Below are 21,779 nucleotides of genomic sequence, written 5' to 3' on the forward strand. Positions count from 1 at the left end.
CAGTTCACACTATGGTGTTGCGTTTTGTTTTATTTTATGTATTCAATATTGTTCAGTTGAATCAGTATATACCTGATTATGGATTACTAAGTACAGTGAGGGAAAAAAAGTATATGATCCCCTGCTGATTTTTAACATTTGTCCACTGACAAAGAAATGAGCAGTCTATAATTTTAATGGTATGTGTATTTTAACAGTGAGAGACAGAATAACAAAACAAAAAATCTAGAAAAACGCATGTAAAAAAAGTTATAAATTGATTTGCATGTCAATGAGTAAAATAAGTATTTGACTCCTTCGACTTGGTACTTGGTGGCAAAACCCTTGTTGGCAATCACAGATATCAGACGTTTCTTGTAGTTGGCCACCAGGTTTGCACATATTTCAGGAGGGATTTTGTCCCACTCCTCTTTGCAGATCCTCTCCAAGTCATTACGGTTTCAAGGCTAATGTCTGGCAACTTGAACCTTCAGCTCCCTCCCCAGATTTTCTATGGGATTAAGGTCTGGATACTGGCTAGGCCACTCCAGGACCTTAATGTGCTTCTTCTTAAGCCACTCCTTTGTTGCCACGGCTGTGTGTTTTGGGTCCTTGTCATGCTGGAATACCCATCAACTACCCATTTTCAATGCCCTGGCTGAGGGAAGGAGGTTTGCATGGTCCCGTCCATTGTCCCTTCAATGTTGTGCAGATGTCCTGTCCCCTTAGCAGAAAAATACCCCCAACGCATAATGTTTCCACCTCCATGTTTGATGGTAGTGATGGTGTTCTTGGGTTCATAGGCAGCATTCCTCCTCCTCCAAACATGGCGAGTTGAGTTGATGCCGAAGAGCTTGATTGATTTTGGCCTCATCCGACTACAACACTTTCACCCAGTTCTCCTCTGAATCATTCAGATGTTCATTGGCAAACTTCAGATGGGCCTGTACATGTTCTTTCTTGCGCAGGGGGATCTTGCGGGCACTGCAGGATTTCAGTCCTTCACGGCATAGTGTGTTACCTGTATAAAAGACACCTGGAAGCCAAAAATCTTGCTGATTGATAGGGGATCAAATACTTATTTCACTCATTGACATGCAAACCAATTTATGACTTTTCTGACATGCGTTTTTCTGGATTTTTTTTTTTTTGTTATTCTGTCTCTCACTGTTAAAATACGCCTACCATTAAAATTATAGATTCATCATTTCTTTGTCAGTGGACAAACGTTCAAAATCAGCAGGGGATCAAATACTTTTTTTCCTCACTGTATATGTTGTATATTTCTTTCACTTTTTCACGCATTCACTAGGGGATCATTTTATGTTATGAGCTGGTATATTTTTCTTATGTATTGTTAACAAACTTGCCAATAGATACCTGCCATAAGCTCTCACTATTAACAACATGTTGCTTGGAGCGGCTACATAATACCACCAAGTTTACGACCTTGTTGCAAAATTTCTGTAGCCGATCACTATAAAAAGCTGCCTCAGATACTAACCAGTCACATAGCAGCTTACTGCTAAGCCGCAGTAACACACACCTGGGCCTGTGCACTTTACCTTGTGGTGCCAGTAGTGACAGGCAAGTAGTGGCTGACTGGTAAAACCTTGCCACACGGTTGGAACAACATTTTTTTTTCTTTTTTTTTTAATATGGATGTAGAGGGATTTAGCTGTTTTTAGCTGCTTTACATCAGACCACATCCTTGTATTATGTTTTTCGGCTAGTAGAAGCCTGTACGGAGTAATAACAAGACTAGAAAACAGCTGCAAAATAGGCACTAAATAGCAATTAATGGCTTCCATAAACAATTATGAAAGCCAATAGCTGCAACTTAGAGATTGTCTATTCGGTGTTATGGACACAGAACCTCTGGAATATAAAGGGGATCAGGAAAAAGACACAGAAGGACTAAGGACAAAAACACATAGTCAGTAAAGCAAGATAGTCAGGGGGACACAAGTGTCAAAAAGGATTATGGACAGAAATTCAGAGGAATGGGGGTATGCAGAGGGACACAAGTAGTGGAAGTGAACGTATGAGTAGAGGGCAAAAGGGGGGGAGTGAGAGTATGAGCAGAGGGAGACAGTTTGGATAAGAGGAGATGGACACAAGTAAGAGAGATAAAGCAATAGTGTGAGATGGAAATATATATACAAAATGGATAGATGTGGAGAAGAGAACTAATATGGAGAAGGGCTTAGGAAAGCAAAATGCATAAACACACACCTGCACACACATAAGATAACCCTTTATATTACTACACCCTATATTAACACATGTACATACCAACACTGCACACAAATATACACCTACATCCACACACACTCAGTTATTCCCAATGTCCAAATAGTAGTGAATTGAAATCCAAATTGCAACATAAAGGATGAAAGAGCCAATCTGTGGCTGTAGCTGTGCTATGCTTGCCTACAAGTCGGAGTGTAATCAGTAAATCCCACTGTGTGAAAGGGAAATTAAATGATGTTTTAGAGGCCCTCCTGAGATTGGGTTCCGGGTGCACCCTTTAAAGGAACATTTCAAACCCCTAAAGGAGAAGTGTTTTCATGTTAACAGACAACGTTTCTGCACTCTTTCGTGCCTTTGCCAAGTCAAGCCAAGAGTGCAGAAACATTGTCTCTTTTCTGTGCTTCTATAGTAAAGACTGCCTTATGAGGAAACCACAGGTGTGCCCAGACATTCTGTATTTCGAAGATTGACTTTACTTGAGTATTGGCCTTCCCTGTTTAAAGGCACCCTAGTGTGTGCATTACCTATTTCTCTTAAAATATATTCTGCAAAGAGGGACACTCTCTTTGGATTACATGCAATGTAACTCTTTATTTAATGAATAATTTGAAACCAATAGTTAATAGATCACATGGCTAAGATAACAATACCAAAAACAAATATTACGTGAAATGACAGTATTAATAATAATGAATAATAAACCGCTTACTTTTCATAACAAAAAGAAGGTTCTGTGGTAGCAAATCCTTATTTTTTTCAATTGCTCCAGAAATGTCATATGTTACCTGAAAAAAAGAAATAAAAAACTGTTGAAGATAAAAATATATTTGTAGTTTTTTTTTTTTTATTAGAATTTCAAAGAAATAAAAAATAAAACAAAAATTAATTTCTAGTGGTAAGTATTCTTTCTCACATCATAAAATAGCACCATAGCTTTAAAGATATATATTTAATTTACTTTTTTTTAAAACAAATTTTAAATTCTTTATTTTTATGGGTATGCGCATAAATCACTTTACATCTTGTGCATAAGGGAACAATAAGCATAAGGTATAAAAAAAAAACTGTTTAGCATGCACAGCACAGACAATGTTTCCACCCATTGTTATTTTATTAAGTCAAGCTGAGCCCCCTCATGTCTACTCAGGGGGCTCAGGTTGTGTAAGTATTTGTCTAGGAGGGTGTGGGTAGTTTGCGTTATGTGCCCTACTGAGTAATGGTGGGGCATTACATAGGTTAATACACGGGTTGGTTGGGAGAACTTGGACATAATGGCCTTTAGTTACCTAGGGCCTTGGGCAGTTATCTTGTAATAGGTAAGGAACTCCAGGTAAATAGCCAAACATGTGGCAAGGAACTTAGAATGAGGAGAGTGGAGCTTAGCACATTTGAGGTAAGGGGGGGGAGGGATATTGCTTAGCGGTGTAGTTGGCAGTCTGCATATGGAGCCAGATTATAAGTTGTAGCCTATAAACATAAAGCTATGAAATGAACAGTTATATGAAACCCAAAACTGTGTACTGTAGTTAGAACAGTATGAAACAGTATAAATCCTCTAGGCACAAAGGGATTTATTTCTGCAATATTCCAGGGTGGACCGGCATCCCTTGGTGCTACTGTCGCCGGGAGACCCAATGACTGGAGAAAAGTTGAAGCCTCGGAGAGATGTTATAGAAGGTGCGTCTTGCCGGTGTGTTCTGCCGTCAAACGGTGAGGGCCTCATTTATAAGGGATAGAGTTCTCCCGAAGTTGCTGAGTTACTTGTCGAAAAGCTCTGCACCATGTAAGGGTGTGTCTTGAGAAGTCCCTGTGCAATATAAGGCTTGCTCCTTCAAAAGTAAGCATGGGAGAGCCTCTTGCATCTCCATAATGACCCCCCTGTCTGAGTCCTGGACAAACTTAATTAGCACACCCCGTGGTGCATCCTGGGGCTCCTTGGTAGCTCTGGGGAGACAAAAGTAGGAATCAATTCCTAACAGCTTCGCTATTAATAAAATGGCGATGAGCCTCCTGCAGTAAACTGGCAGTTCCACGTTGGAGAACGTCGGGTACTCCCCTGATATGCATGTTTCTTGCCTTGGCTTTGCCTTCCATACCGACTAGCTGGGCCATCAGGGTGGCACACTGTTTTGCGCCACTCTGGAGCTCTTGAGGGTCTCCTCCACAGACACCATGCGACCATTAAGCGTAGCAATTTCCTCTCGGACAAGCGCCATGTCGGCGTCAAACATCGTCTAATATTTAGCATCAGCGCCTTTATGTCTGCTTTTGTGGAAGGAGCTGTGTCTCCTAGCTCTGTTAGCTGCTGGGGCACAGCTTGTACCTTGGAGGGTCTAGATGAGGAAGCAGGTAATCTGTCATTGTCTGACGACTGGGAGGAGCAGGCCTGATCCGGTGTCATCTTGAAAAAGGCTCATGCCGCGGGGTCGGGTGCATGAAAACGCCAATATCCCTGGATCCGGAGCCAGGATCTGTTCTGTGTTTCTTTATTTTACCCCCACCCCATGGTGTAGGATACTCAGAGGACCCCTCTCAGAGCCCAAAAGGCAAGTTTCAGGCTCCGGTAGATCTGTATCAGGTCCAGGACACAGAGCTTTGGCAGGCTGCGTTTTACTCGTTCAGGCGCTGGCTCCAGCCCCCTATTTAATTTACTTTTAAGTACATTAGTTTATTGGTCACTTTATACAGACCTTGTAACAATGATTTGATAATGCTAGACTTAGGTGAAAGAAAAAAATATTCTTATAGATTGATATTATGGAATAGAATACTGGAGAAACACTCCATGGTAGCTCTGTGATCCATTCATTTTATTTACAAATGTATAATTATGTAGCAATATCTTTCAATAAATGTTTTATCAATTGAGTATGTTTAATGAGACACTTATAGGAACAACTATAACATAACAACTATAATAATAACAACTACAGAGTGTTCCCAATGTTATTGGTTTGAAAACATACCAGAGTCCACCAGGGGAAGGTAAACTCCTCCACTGAGAGAGAGAAGCTCCTATACAGAGCTTCAGTAAGCTCTTCTGAACCACATCCTACAGTGCAAGGCAAGATAATTGGCTAAGAGCATTATTTGATTGGTACTTCTATTATATATACATTCGTGGGAAAAAGAAAGTACACTCTTTGAATTCTATAGTTTTACATATCATGACATAATAACAATCATCTGTTCCTGAGTAGACCTTATAATGAGGTAAATAGAACCACAGATGAACAACACATGGCAAACTGAGTACATCCTATGATTTAATAGCTTGTAGAACCACCTTTAGCAACAATAATTTGAAGTAATCACATTCTGGATGACTTTATCCATTTCTCACATCGTTGTGGAGGAATTTTGACCCACTCTTCTTTACATTATTGCTTCAGATGATTTGTTCATGCACAGCTCTATGGTCCGGCCACAGCATTTCAGGTCTGGACTGTGACTGGGCCATTGCAACACCTTGATATATTTCTTTTTCAACAATTTTATTGTAAATTTGCTAGTGTGCTTAGAATCATTGTTGTTGCATGACCCAATATCGGACAAGCTTTACCTGTCGGACAGATGGCCTCACATTTGACTCTAGAATGATGATTGTTATTATGTCCTGATATTTAAAACCACAGAATTCAAAAGGGGTGTACTTTCTATTTCACATAACTATATATTCAGAATGTTGAGGGTATTCCCTACAAAAGAAGTCCAAAAATGATCAGTGTATCTAACTGTTTGGAGGAATTGGGCAAGTTAGCAACTATAAGTCATAGACAAGTCTTCACTAGAGGTTTCTCTAGAATGGAGGAATTATGACAACGACACATGTGCCACGTGTACAACAAGAGATAGGGGTCTTTAGTCAAATGTGAAATAGAAGGTGTCAACAACCTAGAATTTCTACTGTCACTCTTACTCCTCCATCCTACCCCTCTTTAGGACTTAGTTTGGAAATAGAGTTGAATACAGTAGGTATAAGTCTGATGATATACACATAACTAGTGTACTTGCTTGGGGGTAAAACCTAATTTTGAATGACTAGCCATTTTCCTTGTCGGTGCACCCTGTGAACAAAAGATAGAATTAATGTACTAGAAAAGTAAGTATCTATGATTTTCTGTCAATGTTATCCTTTTTATTTTCATCGTTCGTGGCCATAATTAGTTTGTTTATCATTTTTTATGTATTCACTGTGACTATTTTGGTTCATAATAAATGTTTCTCTCTCTCTCTCTCTCTCTCTCTCTCTCTCTCTATATATATATATATATATATATATATATATATATTGCTAAATTGTGTTTTGTGGGTTTTCAAATCTGATTTGGGGTAACCAAAGGACTTATTTATAAATTGCCTTTATGATGGCAGCTTTTGTTGCTAGACACAAGTGAAGGTGGTTTTGATAGGGATTTTAAAAATCATTATGTTGAGTCTAGTGCACAGTGATTTTTAACCCTTTGACCTACTGAACTAAGTCACATGCCCACTTGTAGTAGTGATGTTCATGACACATTGTAGAGAGCTTCTAGCTCTCATGGAAGAGGACCCAGTGGACCCCAGGTAAGTTGTGAAACAACTGTTTAAATAATTACATCTTCAACAAAGCTCTACCAAGATGCTATGTGTAGTTCAATATACAATTGAAGCATGCTAGATAAAGTGGTGTTTAGAGAGCCTGAGGAAACATAGCTTATCCCACTGACACATAAAGAGTTAAGGCAATTTCAATTCAAATCTTGATTGGATTTGCCATAGAGCCAAATATATTAATTTGCTTTTGTGTTGGACTCTCAGTTTTTATGTAATAACATTTATACAAAAAGGCTTTAATGCTAAATAAACTTGTAAAGAAATAGAAAATATGTGTCACATGTATGCAGTTATGTCAAAGAAAGTGATCTGATTAGCTAAATTGTGTAAAATGGAGGATCCTCTGATAGCAACTAAAAACAACTGCAAAAATAATGATGTTCCTATTTCATAACATAGAAGAAATAAAAACAATATGACAGTAGATATTAAGATCATCATTAGAGGTTGTTTAATACTGAAAGAAAACAAAAATGATACAAAGCAATTTCTTTATGGTATTTAACAAGTATTTGACACGAGCCACACTAGAAGGGAAGTGCCATTTTACCCCTTAGCTGCTGACATTTACCGTTCCTATGATCTGTCTAGAGTACAACATAAAATACTGAGTTTTTGGGTCAGCACGCGTTCTCTTTCAAAATTTACAGCCTATTTGTAATTATCTGTAAAACCTTTAAGCTTAAACCAGTTTGCTTCCCAAAAAAAAAGTAATGTATTAATTAAAACATTGAAAAAATATCAGAATGAGTACATTTTGTAAACCACACACATAGTTTATGGTTTTATTATAAGAATGAATTCACCTTTCTGAAATACTATCCTATATAGTATTTAATATTATTATTTACCTGGAGATATAAGCTAGAATATCTTCCTAACCCTAACATAGCCTGGAAAACATATTGGATTGCTATAACAATTCCTATAAGCTGAGAAAAAATAAACGTAAAACACGATACATACTTTAAAAAATATTTTCAACAAGTTTTATAATACTATAATTGTTAATTAATTAATTTTACTCAAATGCACAAGGCTAGCACTTGGAATGAGATAATAAGGTTTGTGGGAAAGTTAGAAACACCGAAGTCTAAAGTTATTCACTGTTGTCTGAAATTCATGTGCAAATTAGGGCAATTAAAAACCCAACATATTGAAGAGTTATCCCCAAATCGGAGCAAACATGAGTAGAGTTAGCCCCAAAGTGAGACAAAATAGCTCAGAAATCGATTCCTAAATGATTACTATTTCATGCAACCAAAATGATATAATTGGCCGATATCTTATCTGAGTATTTTACAGAGGTAAGGTCTCCAGTACAGGACACAATATTACAATTTGAGTTTACTATTTTATAAATACAACTTAGTTTCACATTTTACTGAAATATATATATATATATATATATATATATATATATATATATATATATATATATATATATATATAAAATTAACCACACTGCATTGTAATATGATGATACCACATTTGGTTCACTAGTTAAAGAATCATGCCGTTGATTTAATTATAAAAGAATGTGACAAGGGAGTGAGATGCATGTTGCTAAACATCTTAAATGTATTCAAAGAAATGTTTAAAATAACTTAAGCAATTTTGATTTACCTGAAGGCAAACGCAATTACAGGGAGCAAGGTAAGGTTACAGGATTGGAATTTACCTTGTGATTGTCACAAGTGGGAAATAAGTAGCAGCTTACATAAGTACTAGGTAGATGCAAAGTTCGTTGTAGCTAAGCATTAGTCTGATATAATTAGCTGGAAGTTACTTAATCTATAATGTCATTTTATTTATGGCATCTATAGCTGCACAGCCAAATAGTTATATATAAATACAGATGTCAAATATCTATATTGAATGAATATTCTTGGTGGAACTAGGTACTGTGTGTGTGTATATATATATATAGATTAGGTGTTTTTAAAAAAACAAACTTTTAAAAAAAACTTTTACAAACTAATAAAATCTGTCAACATTGAAGTTGCTGTTTAGTAGATAGGAGAGTGCGCTGGATCTTGTGTATTTATTGTATAATATGGCCCCCAGCAGCACCCCATTTAAGCATGTTTAGGTGAGTGCAACCATCCCCCCATGTTTCCTATATATATTTGGGAGTCTAGCCAACTCCTTGGTTCTGCACCCCTCCCTGTTACAGGTGCCTCATCTCAGGTCCCTATTTAGCCTTGTACTGCAGAGAGCCTCAGATGGAATTTTTTCCCAAGTAAGTGGTTAATCTCATAAGAGCAGACATTAGACTGTGAGAGTAGGACCTGCCAAAGATGGGGTACATTGACGTTGTGGCAGGCTTATGCAATGTATGATCATATAATGTAACTAAATCCCCATTTTTTTGCCTAGATTAGGTGTTTTTAAAAAAAACTTTTACAAACTAATAAAATCTGTCAACATTGAAGTTGCTGTTTAGTAGATAGGAGAGTGCGCTGGATCTTGTGTATTTATTGTATAATATGGCCCCCAGCAGCACCCCATTTAAGCATGTTTAGGTGAGTGCAACCATCCCCCCATGTTTCCTATATATATTTGGGAGTCTAGCCAACTCCTTGGTTCTGCACCCCTCCCTGTTACAGGTGCCTCATCTCAGGTCCCTATTTAGCCTTGTACTGCAGAGAGCCTCAGATGGAATTTTTTCCCAAGTAAGTGGTTAATCTCATAAGAGCAGACATTAGACTGTGAGAGTAGGACCTGCCAAAGATGGGGTACATTGACGTTGTGGCAGGCTTATGCAATGTATGATCATATAATGTAACTAAATCCCCATTTTTTTGCCTAGATTAGGTGTTTTTAAAAAAAACTTTTACAAACTAATAAAATCTGTCAACATTGAAGTTGCTGTTTAGTAGATAGGAGAGTGCGCTGGATCTTGTGTATTTATTGTATAATATGGCCCCCAGCAGCACCCCATTTAAGCATGTTTAGGTGAGTGCAACCATCCCCCCATGTTTCCTATATATATTTGGGAGTCTAGCCAACTCCTTGGTTCTGCACCCCTCCCTGTTACAGGTGCCTCATCTCAGGTCCCTATTTAGCCTTGTACTGCAGAGAGCCTCAGATGGAATTTTTTCCCAAGTAAGTGGTTAATCTCATAAGAGCAGACATTAGACTGTGAGAGTAGGACCTGCCAAAGATGGGGTACATTGACGTTGTGGCAGGCTTATGCAATGTATGATCATATAATGTAACTAAATCCCCATTTTTTTGCCTAGATTAGGTGTTTTTAAAAAAAAACTTTTACAAACTAATAAAATCTGTCAACATTGAAGTTGCTGTTTAGTAGATAGGAGAGTGCGCTGGATCTTGTGTATTTATTGTATAATATGGCCCCCAGCAGCACCCCATTTAAGCATGTTTAGGTGAGTGCAACCATCCCCCCATGTTTCCTATATATATATATATATATATATATATATATATATATATCCTTATTGGATGCTGCCATGTTATATATACATATATAACATGACATCATCCAATAAGTATTTTTATTGCAGTTGTTACTTTTTAACACGTTCAGAAAACAGTTATTCTTTGCTTGCCTTATTTGCAACTATAGGAGTTCATGATTTCTTAAAAAAAATATTAAATGATGACATTAAAGGTATAGACCTGACATATAAATAAAAAAAAATCACAAAGCAATCATAGTCCAGTTTATCATATTTATTTATTATTACATTCTACTTTAAACATTTACTGACTCCCAGTTTATTGGAACCCCCGACAATTTGAAATTAGCATTTTCCAGGTCATTATTTGACATACAGGCTACATAAATAAAACGCCAATAAGTTTGAGGAATTTGACTAAGGCTTTACGTAAATAATTAACCAATCACAAGACCACTTAAGAAAAGGTCTGTGCTATGTAGGTTTGCATTACTACAGATTCTCAATCAAGTGGTTAACAATCCATGCCTTAACTCCAGGAAAACATTTACTAGAAATGATAAATGATCTGGTTTCAGACATTAACTAAAAATAACCATAGAGTTAAATGTTGAGAAAGTTACACACATTGAAGTGAAGAGTTCTGTGGTTTAAGAAATATCTGTCTTTGATAAAAAATAAAAGAAATACCCATGCCAAGGAATTACATAAAGGTCTAAGTCTCTAAGCACTGACCAGAGCCACATTATCTCCTGTTTTCCAAATTTGACTGTTTAAACTGAATGGTTGCTCAGTGAAATCCATTTGTCTATTCATAATAGTATTTTTTTTATCATGTGTCTGTTTGGTTATCTGTTTAAATCATGTTAAATCTCTGTTTGCAAATTTGTTATTTACAGAATGCTGAACTGTAACCAAAGGAAAACTAAGATCTCTTCACTTACTTTATCCAGCTCTCCTCATACAGACCAGGAGAATTAGACGCAAAAAAATGAATCCCTAAGTAGGCACTTAATATGTAAATGAGAATTATGAGAACTAGAAACAACAAATAATAATCCAGTTGACCTTTGGTCTCACAGTTTACATCTAGAACCCTTTAATCGCCTAATTTCCAACAATGCATAGCTCGTCAATTTGTACCCTTTATTTCTCTACATATCTTTCTGTCTTCCTGTTCTACTGTCCACATCTTTCTGACCTCCCCATAGGCACATGGTGAGGTTAACAGCTATAACCATCAATACCACGTCTTCACAATAAATATATATTTTTTTTCAAATTAAGGGGCTATAGTGTTCCTTTAAAGTTCTGTTATGTCATGTGGAGGCTTGGTATATTGTTATATGGTAATGGAATTTGGATGCAAACAATAAGGACCTGAAGATTGCAATATCTTAAGTTAATGTCAGTAAATGTTTGTATCTGTTATTCATAAAATGTGTCTATAATTCCTATGATAACCATGGCCACATTAAGGGCACTATTAAGGAGGTCATAGTTACTTTGGCATTAAAGGGTTACTCCAAGCATAATGGCCCCTTAAGTAAGTGTGGTAATGGTGCCCTGAGTCTGCTTGTGCAGACATTCCAATATGAAACACTGTACATACGAAGTCTGACCCCTTTTCTGCCAAAGATATAATTACACCTCCTGCATTTTACAGCCCGTAACTCTTGTTCTCTAGTGGCTAATGTGAAGTATGTGCATGTTTCTGTGCACAGAGGGCCAGTCATTGGTTGAGAGTAGTTTCTCCCATGTATTGTCTTCAGAGTTAACATGTGCAACAAAATAATACACAGTTATGTAAAATAATTGACACGAGAAGAAATACCAGAATGGCAACAGCCCCAATATATAATCATCGGAGTTATGATTGCACACCATCTTATTCTCATTTACAAAACCCTCTCAGACATCTTGGCACAAAATATATAGTGTGAATAACTATTCACCCCCATTGGACATTTACATAGTTTTAGTTGCAGCCTACAATTACAGGTAAGCAGTCACACAAAAATAAAGCTTTGTGGAATAAACATGTATATTTAGTTAAAAATGTCTGTGGTTTTTAAAGTATGTGTATATGTAAAGTATTATTGAGCATTCACATTGAAACTAGTGTTTCACAGAACTAAATGAGCGTATTGATATCATTGCAAAATGCATGTGCAAGAAGCTGAACAAAGCAAAGTAACCTTCATGGAGGTAAGCAATATTAAAGATCTAGATCACTTAAACTCCAAGTGCTCAGGAAGGGAACAGAATAAATTCACTGTAAAAATTGTAAGTTGATAAGTAAATATGTGCTCTAATAGCGAGCGCCGCACATACATTAGGTTGACCCCATATGAAAGTATTGCCTCAATGATTTTCTATGGGATTTTCTCTGACTCTGGATGTCCTCAAACTTCATAGAACTCCAGGAAGCACTTCTAGTGGATATCTTGTAGACAGCCACTAGAGGCCATCTTAGGCAGTATTAATACTGCCATCTAAGCTTTGCAATTTCTCAAAAACTGCCATGTTTTACATTGCAGGATTAAGAGGGACTAAGGAGGACAGGGACACTGGGTATAGTGTCCCTTCAATTGTTTCTCGCCTATATACTATCTACAGCTCATATTTTTTTTCCCATTAACCCTGTCTACTGCTGAGAGCAACAATCCTTTTTTTCAGCTGGTGTTACATTTGTTGAAGATACAACTCAACTGCATACACCTGTTTGGGATGCACAGAAATGCTCCCCATAACAGGTTAAAAGTACCAAGTACTTTATGTTGGATTTGTGGTATGTAAATAAAATTTAAGTCTTCTTTCTTCATTCTCAAATTTCAGATTGTTTGCCCAAATCTGCTGCAATAAATAATTCCAGCTGTTTCTCTAACGCTACTAATGCGTCTTTCACAAGAGCCTGCCCCTCCTCCCTACTTCCCCTTGCAGGCATTGCATTCTCTGAGGATGAATTAAATCAGGAGGGGTGCCCAGAGGAGTTTTTCCCTGATAACAGACATGCAGAGCACAGCATTTTTATTTCTATGCTGATCAACACAGACTGAACTGACTAACTTGAGCAGGAAAGGACTTGTTTAAACCTCTGATTCTAGAGAAATAGACATTTGGTCTGCTAGCACAATGTATATATTAAATTTGATTTGATTAAGTTGTGTTTGTCTTTGAAAACACACAGATAGATGAAAGCAAAGATGACAATAAATAAAAATAATACTTTTTGTTGACAGTTTTCTATTAAAACTGATTTTATTTATACGGAATACTTAACACGTTGAAGGTGCTAAATAGTTTTATTTTGATACAAAAGTTAATTAAACCTTAAATAAAACAGTAATTTGTATTGTATAACTTCCTGTTGCTATGAAAACCCTAAATGTACGTGGGTGCAACCAACTAGAGAGAATATCCAAAACAAACCAACAAATTCCTCAACCAAGGAATACCAAGGAGATATCAACAAATGTCCACGATAGAATTCTAAATATGTTGAGCTAAAAAAATGCCCTTAATGTTAAACATCCCACATAGCAATAATAAATGAGATGGCAGTCCACCAAAACAGGTGTAGTTTCAGCCAATGGTAGTACTGGCAGGTATTGCTTTGAGGGCAACCGGGGCTGGTGGAAATGGTTTCTTGTTTTTACTTGCATCAGAATAAAAATAATTTCAGCATTAAAGTTTTTAGTATGTTGTGTAACACACAAGTTAAGCATCCCAATAAAAACTATTTTATTTACAAGCTGCAATGCTAAAAAATTGTGGAAATTGTCAAGAGCATGACCTCTTATGAAACAACTCTTGACTTGTAATGGCAAACATGCGACCCAAAAAATAATTTTTAGGGCTGCAATCTATTATACAGTATAGTACATCCGCATATCTATGGCAATTGCATATCAATTTCCCACATATGTCAACAGGATTTTATAATTTGTAATAAAATCCATCCTTCTTCTCATTAGTATTATACCATAAAGCAGAGGAATGAGTATAACCGATTACCTATTCCACAACATTAACTTACCCTCCCTGCATAGTGCATAACTGTGAAGACAGGACCTTGTTCCTTAGATGTGACATTGCCATTCCCATCTTTTGCAGCAATATACACAGTATTTGTATTTGATGTTTCCAGAAGTGACTGAAGACGCTTGGACAGGCTATGTTCCATTGAATGGATAGATTGGCTTTCCTCACTGAGGATAGACATAAATCCTAATGGTTTCTGAAAACCAGACAATATATAGGATTAAAATATGTATATGAACAAAGCATAATAGGGTAACATAATAATGTTTATTAATAATACTGAAACCACTTAAATGGCAAAGTGTCGATGTGACAAATTTAGCTAGTCTGATATCGAGTGGGTGGGGATGGTCATCGGGTGGTCTATGACATAATCAGCTTCATGGACAGTATCCCCATGTCAGCCTGGTGCACGTGCACACCAAAACAATAGGCAGGCCAGCTGTGCTGCCAAAATGTTATATATTTTTAGATACCAAATTCAATTTCCCATCTACTACAAACACACAAGTGTGACACAAGGAGCTATCAGTACCTTTAATTTAGTATTTTTGCCTCAGGTTTACTGCAATCTTTTAGAACAAGAGGACTATACTTACTATACTTACTTGATTTGCTTTTAAATTTAAGAATTATGAAATAACACAATTATTATATTGCTACTTGAAATAGAAAATATTAATTCTGTCCCTGAGAATACTTTCTATTGTGATCTACATTCATACGTAAGTAAGCCATTTCAATCTGGGCAGCAGCACGGAGTATTATTATGTAAATTATAAATTTTAAAGATATTTTTTTATCATCATAATTGGTATAGAGATCCCTATCTAAATCTATAAAACACATAGAAATGCAAATAAATACCCTAATATTAACAGATATAAATATTTTAAATAACTCCACTAAAATTATATTAACGCTTTATACATTATATGACACTTTTTTTTTTTTTAAGTGTTGTTTTATTCTTTGTTAACAAAATGTGAATTTTACTGCTTCAATGAAAATATATATGCTGGTTTACACAAAACACACATTCACAAATCCATACTAAAAATACAAGAGGTACCTGGAAGAAAAAATCTAGCACTGTTGTATGGTTGCCAGGACAATATATGGTTTCCATGGAAACTCCTTCTTCTGCACATTCTGATTGCTCTTGCAGAAATAACACTTCATTGATATACTGGTGGATCTTTTCGTTGGTCAAATTAACACACAGCTGTTAGAATATATATATATATATTTAAAAACATATGCATGAATAATATACGCAATGTAGAAAATGTTAGTGTTTAAAAAAAATGAAAGCAATAATATTAACAGTAATAAATATAGTTCTAACTATAAATATAGTTCTTAACACATAGAGGAAAAAAATCATCTTCTCATCTTTTTATAACCATGCATAAATGATAACACCAAACATAAAACACCTAAAATGAGAACTACAAGTATGAAAAGATTTATAAACATGAAAATATAGTGAATTGAATATATATTTATAAAATGTAGGCTAAAACAGGATAACTGTGTTGTTGCTGAGTTGGAGAATATTTCCAAATCAGCAGTTTTTGCCTGCATTTCGCAATTTGTTTTTCATTTACCCTTCAGTCACTCTTAAGGCGTCTTCTATCTAATAAGATAGCCACATGATGAGATCAAAGTGGAAATAAAATAACTATAATGGAAAGTAAACACAAGCCACTATATGATCAACTAGATAACTATATATGGTTACATCTTGCAAATATAGTTAATTCTTTAGAGTAATTAAAAATGGCAAACCAGTTTGAATTTGTTGTACATATAAATCACTGCAAATACGTATAGACTGTTTTTTATGCATCCCTGTAATTATTAACCATGGGACCAATTATAAATACATTGTATAATTTATATTTTATTTCAGCTACTGTGTCAAAGGTTTATGTACATGGCTAATATTGTATTTTATTGATGTATTTATCTATTTTGTGAATATGTATGGCTTGCATAATTTAAATAAACTGTAGATCTTCTTCTTCTTCTTCTTCTTCTTCTTCTTCTTCTTATTATTATTATTATTTATATAGTGCCAACTAATGCCGCAGCGCTTTACAATATTATGAAAGGGGGAGAATTTACAATAAATGAGACAATTACACAGTGACACAGGAACACCAGGTAGATGAGGACCCTTCTCAAATGAGCTTACAGTCGAGATAAGGTGGGATACAAATACACAACAGGGCAGCAAGGGTGACAGCCACCAAACAAGGTGGAAAAGTAGCAGAGCTGGAGGTAAGAGTGGAGTATAGCTCTTTAAGAGAGAAAGAGACAGATTTGGATAAGTATAGACAAGTTACTCTGGGAGTCCATAAGCATTTCTGAACATATGTGTTTTGAGGGACTTCTTTAACAATTGAAGACTGATGGGGGTAGTCAGGCTGTTCCAAAGCTGCCCGCGAGAAGTCCTGCAAGTGCGAGTTAGCAGTGAGGGTGCGAGCAGGTCACCGGCAGAGCAGAGAGATCGAAAAGGGGCATATCTATGAATCAGGGAAGAAATGTAACAGGGGCTAGAGTTGGTTAGAGCTTTATAGGTAAGGGTTAGTATTTTGAATTTACACCTATAGGATACAGGAAGCCAGTGTAAGGATCGACAGAGGGGCGAGGTATGGGAGGAGCGACGGGTGAGAAAGATCAGCCTGGCAGCATCATTCATTACCAATTGTAGCGGAGCAGTTCGGCTTTTGGGGAGACCAACTAGGAGAGAATTACAGTAATCCATGCGAGAGATTACCAAAGCATGAACAAGCTCCTTGGCAGCATCTTGCGTAGGAAAGGGCCAGATGTGGGCGATGTTTTTAAGGTGGAATCAATAGGCTTTAGCAACATACTGGATATGTGGCACAAAGGTGAGGCCAGTATCAAAGATAACATCAAGACAACGAGCTTGCAAGGATGGACTGATAAAAGTACCATCAACTTGCAGGGAAAGCGAAGGAGGAGGATCAGCATTATGAGTTGGGAAAATAAGAAGCTCAGTTATAGAGAGATTGAGTTTCAGAAAGCAGGATGACATCCAATCAGAGATTGAAGAAAGGAAAGCAGTGACACGTTGCAGGTCCGCGGTGGAGAGATCTGTCGAGGAGAGAAATATCTGGGTGTCGTCAGCATATAGATGGTAGTGGAATCCAAAGGAGTTAATGAGTTTGCCCAGAGAGGCAGTATAAAGAGATAGCAGAAGAGGACCAAGAACAGATCCTTGGGGACTCCAACTGAGACAGGGCGAGAGAAGGAGGTGTCATTGCAAAAGGAGACACTGAACAAATGTTGGGAGAGATAGGAGGAGAACCATGAAAGGACAGTGTCACAGAGACCGATGGATTGAAAAGTTTGGAGAAGGAGGACATGATCAACAGTGTCAAAGGCAGTAGAGAAGTCAAGAAGAATTAGTATGAAGTAGTGGCCTTTGGATTTAGCTGTGTTTAGGTCATTTGTAACTTTAATAAGAGCAGTCTCAGTAGAGTGGAGGGGGCAAATCCAGATTGAAGAGGATTGATGAGGGAGTTGGAATTTAGGATGTGAGTCAAACAAGTACAGACAAGTCTTTTTGGAAGCTTTGAGGAAAGAAGCAGGGATATTGGACAATAGTTTGTAGGGAAAGACAGGTCTAGGGATGGATTTTTTTAGGAAGGGGAGCAGGGACAACACCAGCAGTTTAGGATGTGTGTTAAGGATGGTACAAGACAAGGGGTGGAAAGGTACTAGATCAAGCGGACAGGTGGTGGGATGAGAGGAGAGGAGAAGCCAAGCTAAGTCCTCCTGTTCTGTAGCTGGTGAGAAGGCCTGTAGGCTAGAGAAGGTACAGTCCATGTGTGATTGCAAGAGGGAGGAGCAAAGGGGGGAGAATATTTTCCTTAACGGGTGGTAAAGCTTCCTGGTCTAGCAGTGGTATGCCTGCTACAGATACTTGTTTCTCCAATTGTTGCATTTTTAGGAACTTTAAATATGTGTTTTGCTCCTTTTTAAATATTTTTAAATTCAGATTTTTCATGGTTTATCTATATAAAACACAGCCATAATTCTGTTAGCTGAATTGAACTGTTACATGTTTAAAAAACAAACAAAAAATAAACAAACAAACAAACCTGTTCAAAGGAATTTTTCTGAAAGTCTTCAAAGCCAAAAATATCCAAAATGCCTATTGAAAGGGATGAGCAGCTAAATAGAAGAGGAAAAGGGATTAAATATTGATTGCAAATGGATAAATGGAACTATGCAAGCAGAATGTTTACTAACAATTGAATAGCTATGTTAGTTATACTGATAATAAAATATCTTGTTTAATTGGTTTGATTCTAAATTTATAGATAAAGTTCAATGTCTTGTTAATGCCATAATTTTTTTTCAAATCCATTATCAGTATGTTTGACACCTGAGGTTCAATGTTGTATTATTGATATTATATTATTCATTTAATGTTGTATTTGTTTCCTAACAGGCAGGAACATTTCACAAACTCGCTGAAACACTGTCTTCCTGTGAGAGTATTGTCTTTCACAGCTTCTAGGTATGATTAAAATGTATCATTCCCAATTTTTGGATCAGTCTAGTTTTGTCATGTATGTAGCAGCTGCCTATTTATGTTTTGAAATAATGCACAAAAAGAAACAATGTGTAAGCGGATGTGATACAGACAATATGGCAGCACTTAAACCAATAATACACACAAAAATGTGCATAGAAATCAATAATTACCAAAAAAAAGTGCGCTAAATTAATCTGTAACTATAAAGGAGAGCAAATGATAGTGCAGACAATCTAGATAAACATAAAATAAAAAATTGGGGAGGTATGAGGGAAAAAAAACTCACATGTCCCAGAGCCCTATCACCCCTGGCTCTGGGTTTGCAAAGCTCCTTTGGAGAGGGGGTCTCCCCACACTGAAGATCATTCTAAATGATGTGTCTACTGGCAGTTCAATAATACTGTGTGGAAAAGAAGGGCAGGACCTCCAATTGAATAATATCACAAGCAATTTATTTAATAACAAAAACTAAAACCCTTACTTGGGATGTGGTGGGTATAAACTCGCAGAGCCACCCACATAAAAGCATGTAAAACAGCAAAGAATGCGAATCACTTCCTGGTTTCGTTCCAATTACGTGGTCCGCCCCGCTAATGACGTGCGTGTGATGTGTTTCGCCCGCCTCCACACGCTTCCTCTGACGACCGTCAGTATTATTGAACTGCCAGTGGATACATCATTTGGAACGATCTTCAATGTGGGGATACCCCCTCTCCAGAGGAGCTTTGCAAACCCAGAGCCAGAGGTGATAGGGCTCTGGGACATGTGAGTTTTTTACCCTCATACCTCCCCAATTTTTTCTTTTATGTTTATCCAGATTGTCTGTACTATGATTTGCTCTCCTTTATATTTACCGATTAATTTAGCGCGCTTTTTTTTGGTAATTAATGTTTTGAAATAATGGTTCCAGTTTAATTGGTGTTCCACTATACATGGCACTAGCAGTAATGGGCTGCTTTACTTTGGTGTTTTGTGTTAATCAGAATAGTGGTTCGGATGGTATTATGGTTGATATCTAAATGTGGACGCTAGACTTCATACAGTATATATTTTAAAATAGGTGAGTTGTATTTATCATGGCACTGCTATTGTAATTCAAGCTAGTGTCTCATACATTTAAAAATACAAGGTCACAGAATGTCAGGCATTCAGATGGGTGAGTGATGAGTGTTGTGTAACATACAGAGAAAATGCAATGTTTTGGTTCAGTAGAGACTTTATCAAAATATGGCAGGGACACTGACACTTATTTCACAAGAATACTAATTTCATATAGGGGATAATATGATAATTTTAGGTTTGGGGGTAGGTTAGTGTTAGTGAGATCTGTTGCCTTAGGGGAGTTAGAGGTTTACTTATCATTGTTATATTTTGAAACAACTAAATTGACAAACTCTTGAACTGTCTTGGCTAGTTTCTGACCACTTTACTAACCACTCCTAACCGCTTAACTGGACATCCAACTGAAGAAGTTATCAGGCGAAAACACATTTTGGATTACTTTGGACTACTAGTGTGGACTTTCATTATCCTTTTTCACCGGCTATTTTTATTTATTTAAGTACAAAATAGAATAAAGGATTTATTTCATTCAACCACATTGGGTGACCTCTCCCTTCATTCCATATTGCCATACTGCTATCACATCCATCATGTGAGTAATTTTCACATGTATTTTTGCTTGCTTATATTCACCAACAGTGTTAAACTATGTGCTTTTTGTATCGTTATTTTCAGAAATATTTCCCCCCAATAAGTAATACAGGTTTACCTTGCAAACTATAACTGTCTCTGAGATTTCACTAGCACAATATACAGATTCAGGGCCGCCATCAGGGGGTGACAACCATGACGGTTGTCACGGGCCCGGTGGCCATGGGGGGCCCGGACTGCTCTGGCAGTCCTGGGCCCCACTTTCCCTCTCTGCACACATAGATAGCGAATATCGCTATCTATGTGTGCAGCCGCGGGCCCCCGGCTCTCTGTTACCACAGAGGGCGCCCAGGCAGCACACAGCTTCTCCTCTTCTCCTCTCTGCTAATAACTCTCACGAGACCCGGTTGCCATGGCAGCGCTCCGCGGGTCTCGCGAGAGTTATTGGAACAGAGGAGAGAAGAGAAGCTGTGTGCTGCCTGGGCCCCCTCTGCGGTAACAGGGAGCCGGGGGGCCCCCACCGGACCACCAGGGATGGAATCTCTACAAAGGTAAGCAGGGAGGGGGAAGAAACTATTTTAATTAAAAAAAAAAAAAAAAAAATTACGTGAAAATGCCCCTTCCCCCCCCTCCCCCTCCCCCTTCCCCCCAGATTGCATATTTACACACACACACTACATACACTGACACAACACACACTACATACACTAGCACAACACACACACTACATACACTAACACAACACACACACACACACTACATACACTGACACAACACACACACACTACATACACTGACACAACACACACACACACACTACATACACTGACACAACACACACACACTACATACACTGACACAACACACACACACACTACATACACTGATACAACACAAACACACTGCATACACTAACACAACACACACACTACATACACTGACACAACACACACACACACACACTACATACACTGACACAACACACACACACACTACATACACTGATACAACACAAACACACTGCATACACTAACACAACACAACACACACTGCATACACTGACACAACACAACACACACTCTGCATACACTGACACAACACACACTCTGCATACACTGACACAACACACACTCTGCATACACTGACACAACACACACTCTGCATACACTGACACAACACACTCTGCATACACTGACACAACACACACTGCATACACTAATACAACACACACTGCATACACTAACACAACACAC

At 37.4% G+C, this 21,779-nt stretch overlaps 1 protein-coding gene across 1 annotated transcript in view; it reads right to left on the minus strand.

Moving 5' to 3' along the window:
* MYO16 (myosin XVI) overlaps nt 1-21,779 on the minus strand; it is a 312,032-nt gene that overhangs the window by 68,615 nt on the left and 221,638 nt on the right. The window contains exons 21-24 of the mRNA XM_063459903.1: nt 18,434-18,506; nt 15,370-15,522; nt 14,293-14,493; nt 2,942-3,017 (exon numbers count right to left, since the gene is read on the minus strand). Of these exons, the coding sequence (XP_063315973.1) occupies nt 2,942-3,017; nt 14,293-14,493; nt 15,370-15,522; nt 18,434-18,506 (503 nt within the window). The remainder of the gene's footprint in view (nt 1-2,941; nt 3,018-14,292; nt 14,494-15,369; nt 15,523-18,433; nt 18,507-21,779) is intronic.

Source organism: Pelobates fuscus, chromosome 1, assembly GCF_036172605.1.
Source record: "Pelobates fuscus isolate aPelFus1 chromosome 1, aPelFus1.pri, whole genome shotgun sequence".
Classification (NCBI taxonomy): Eukaryota; Metazoa; Chordata; class Amphibia; order Anura; family Pelobatidae; genus Pelobates; species Pelobates fuscus.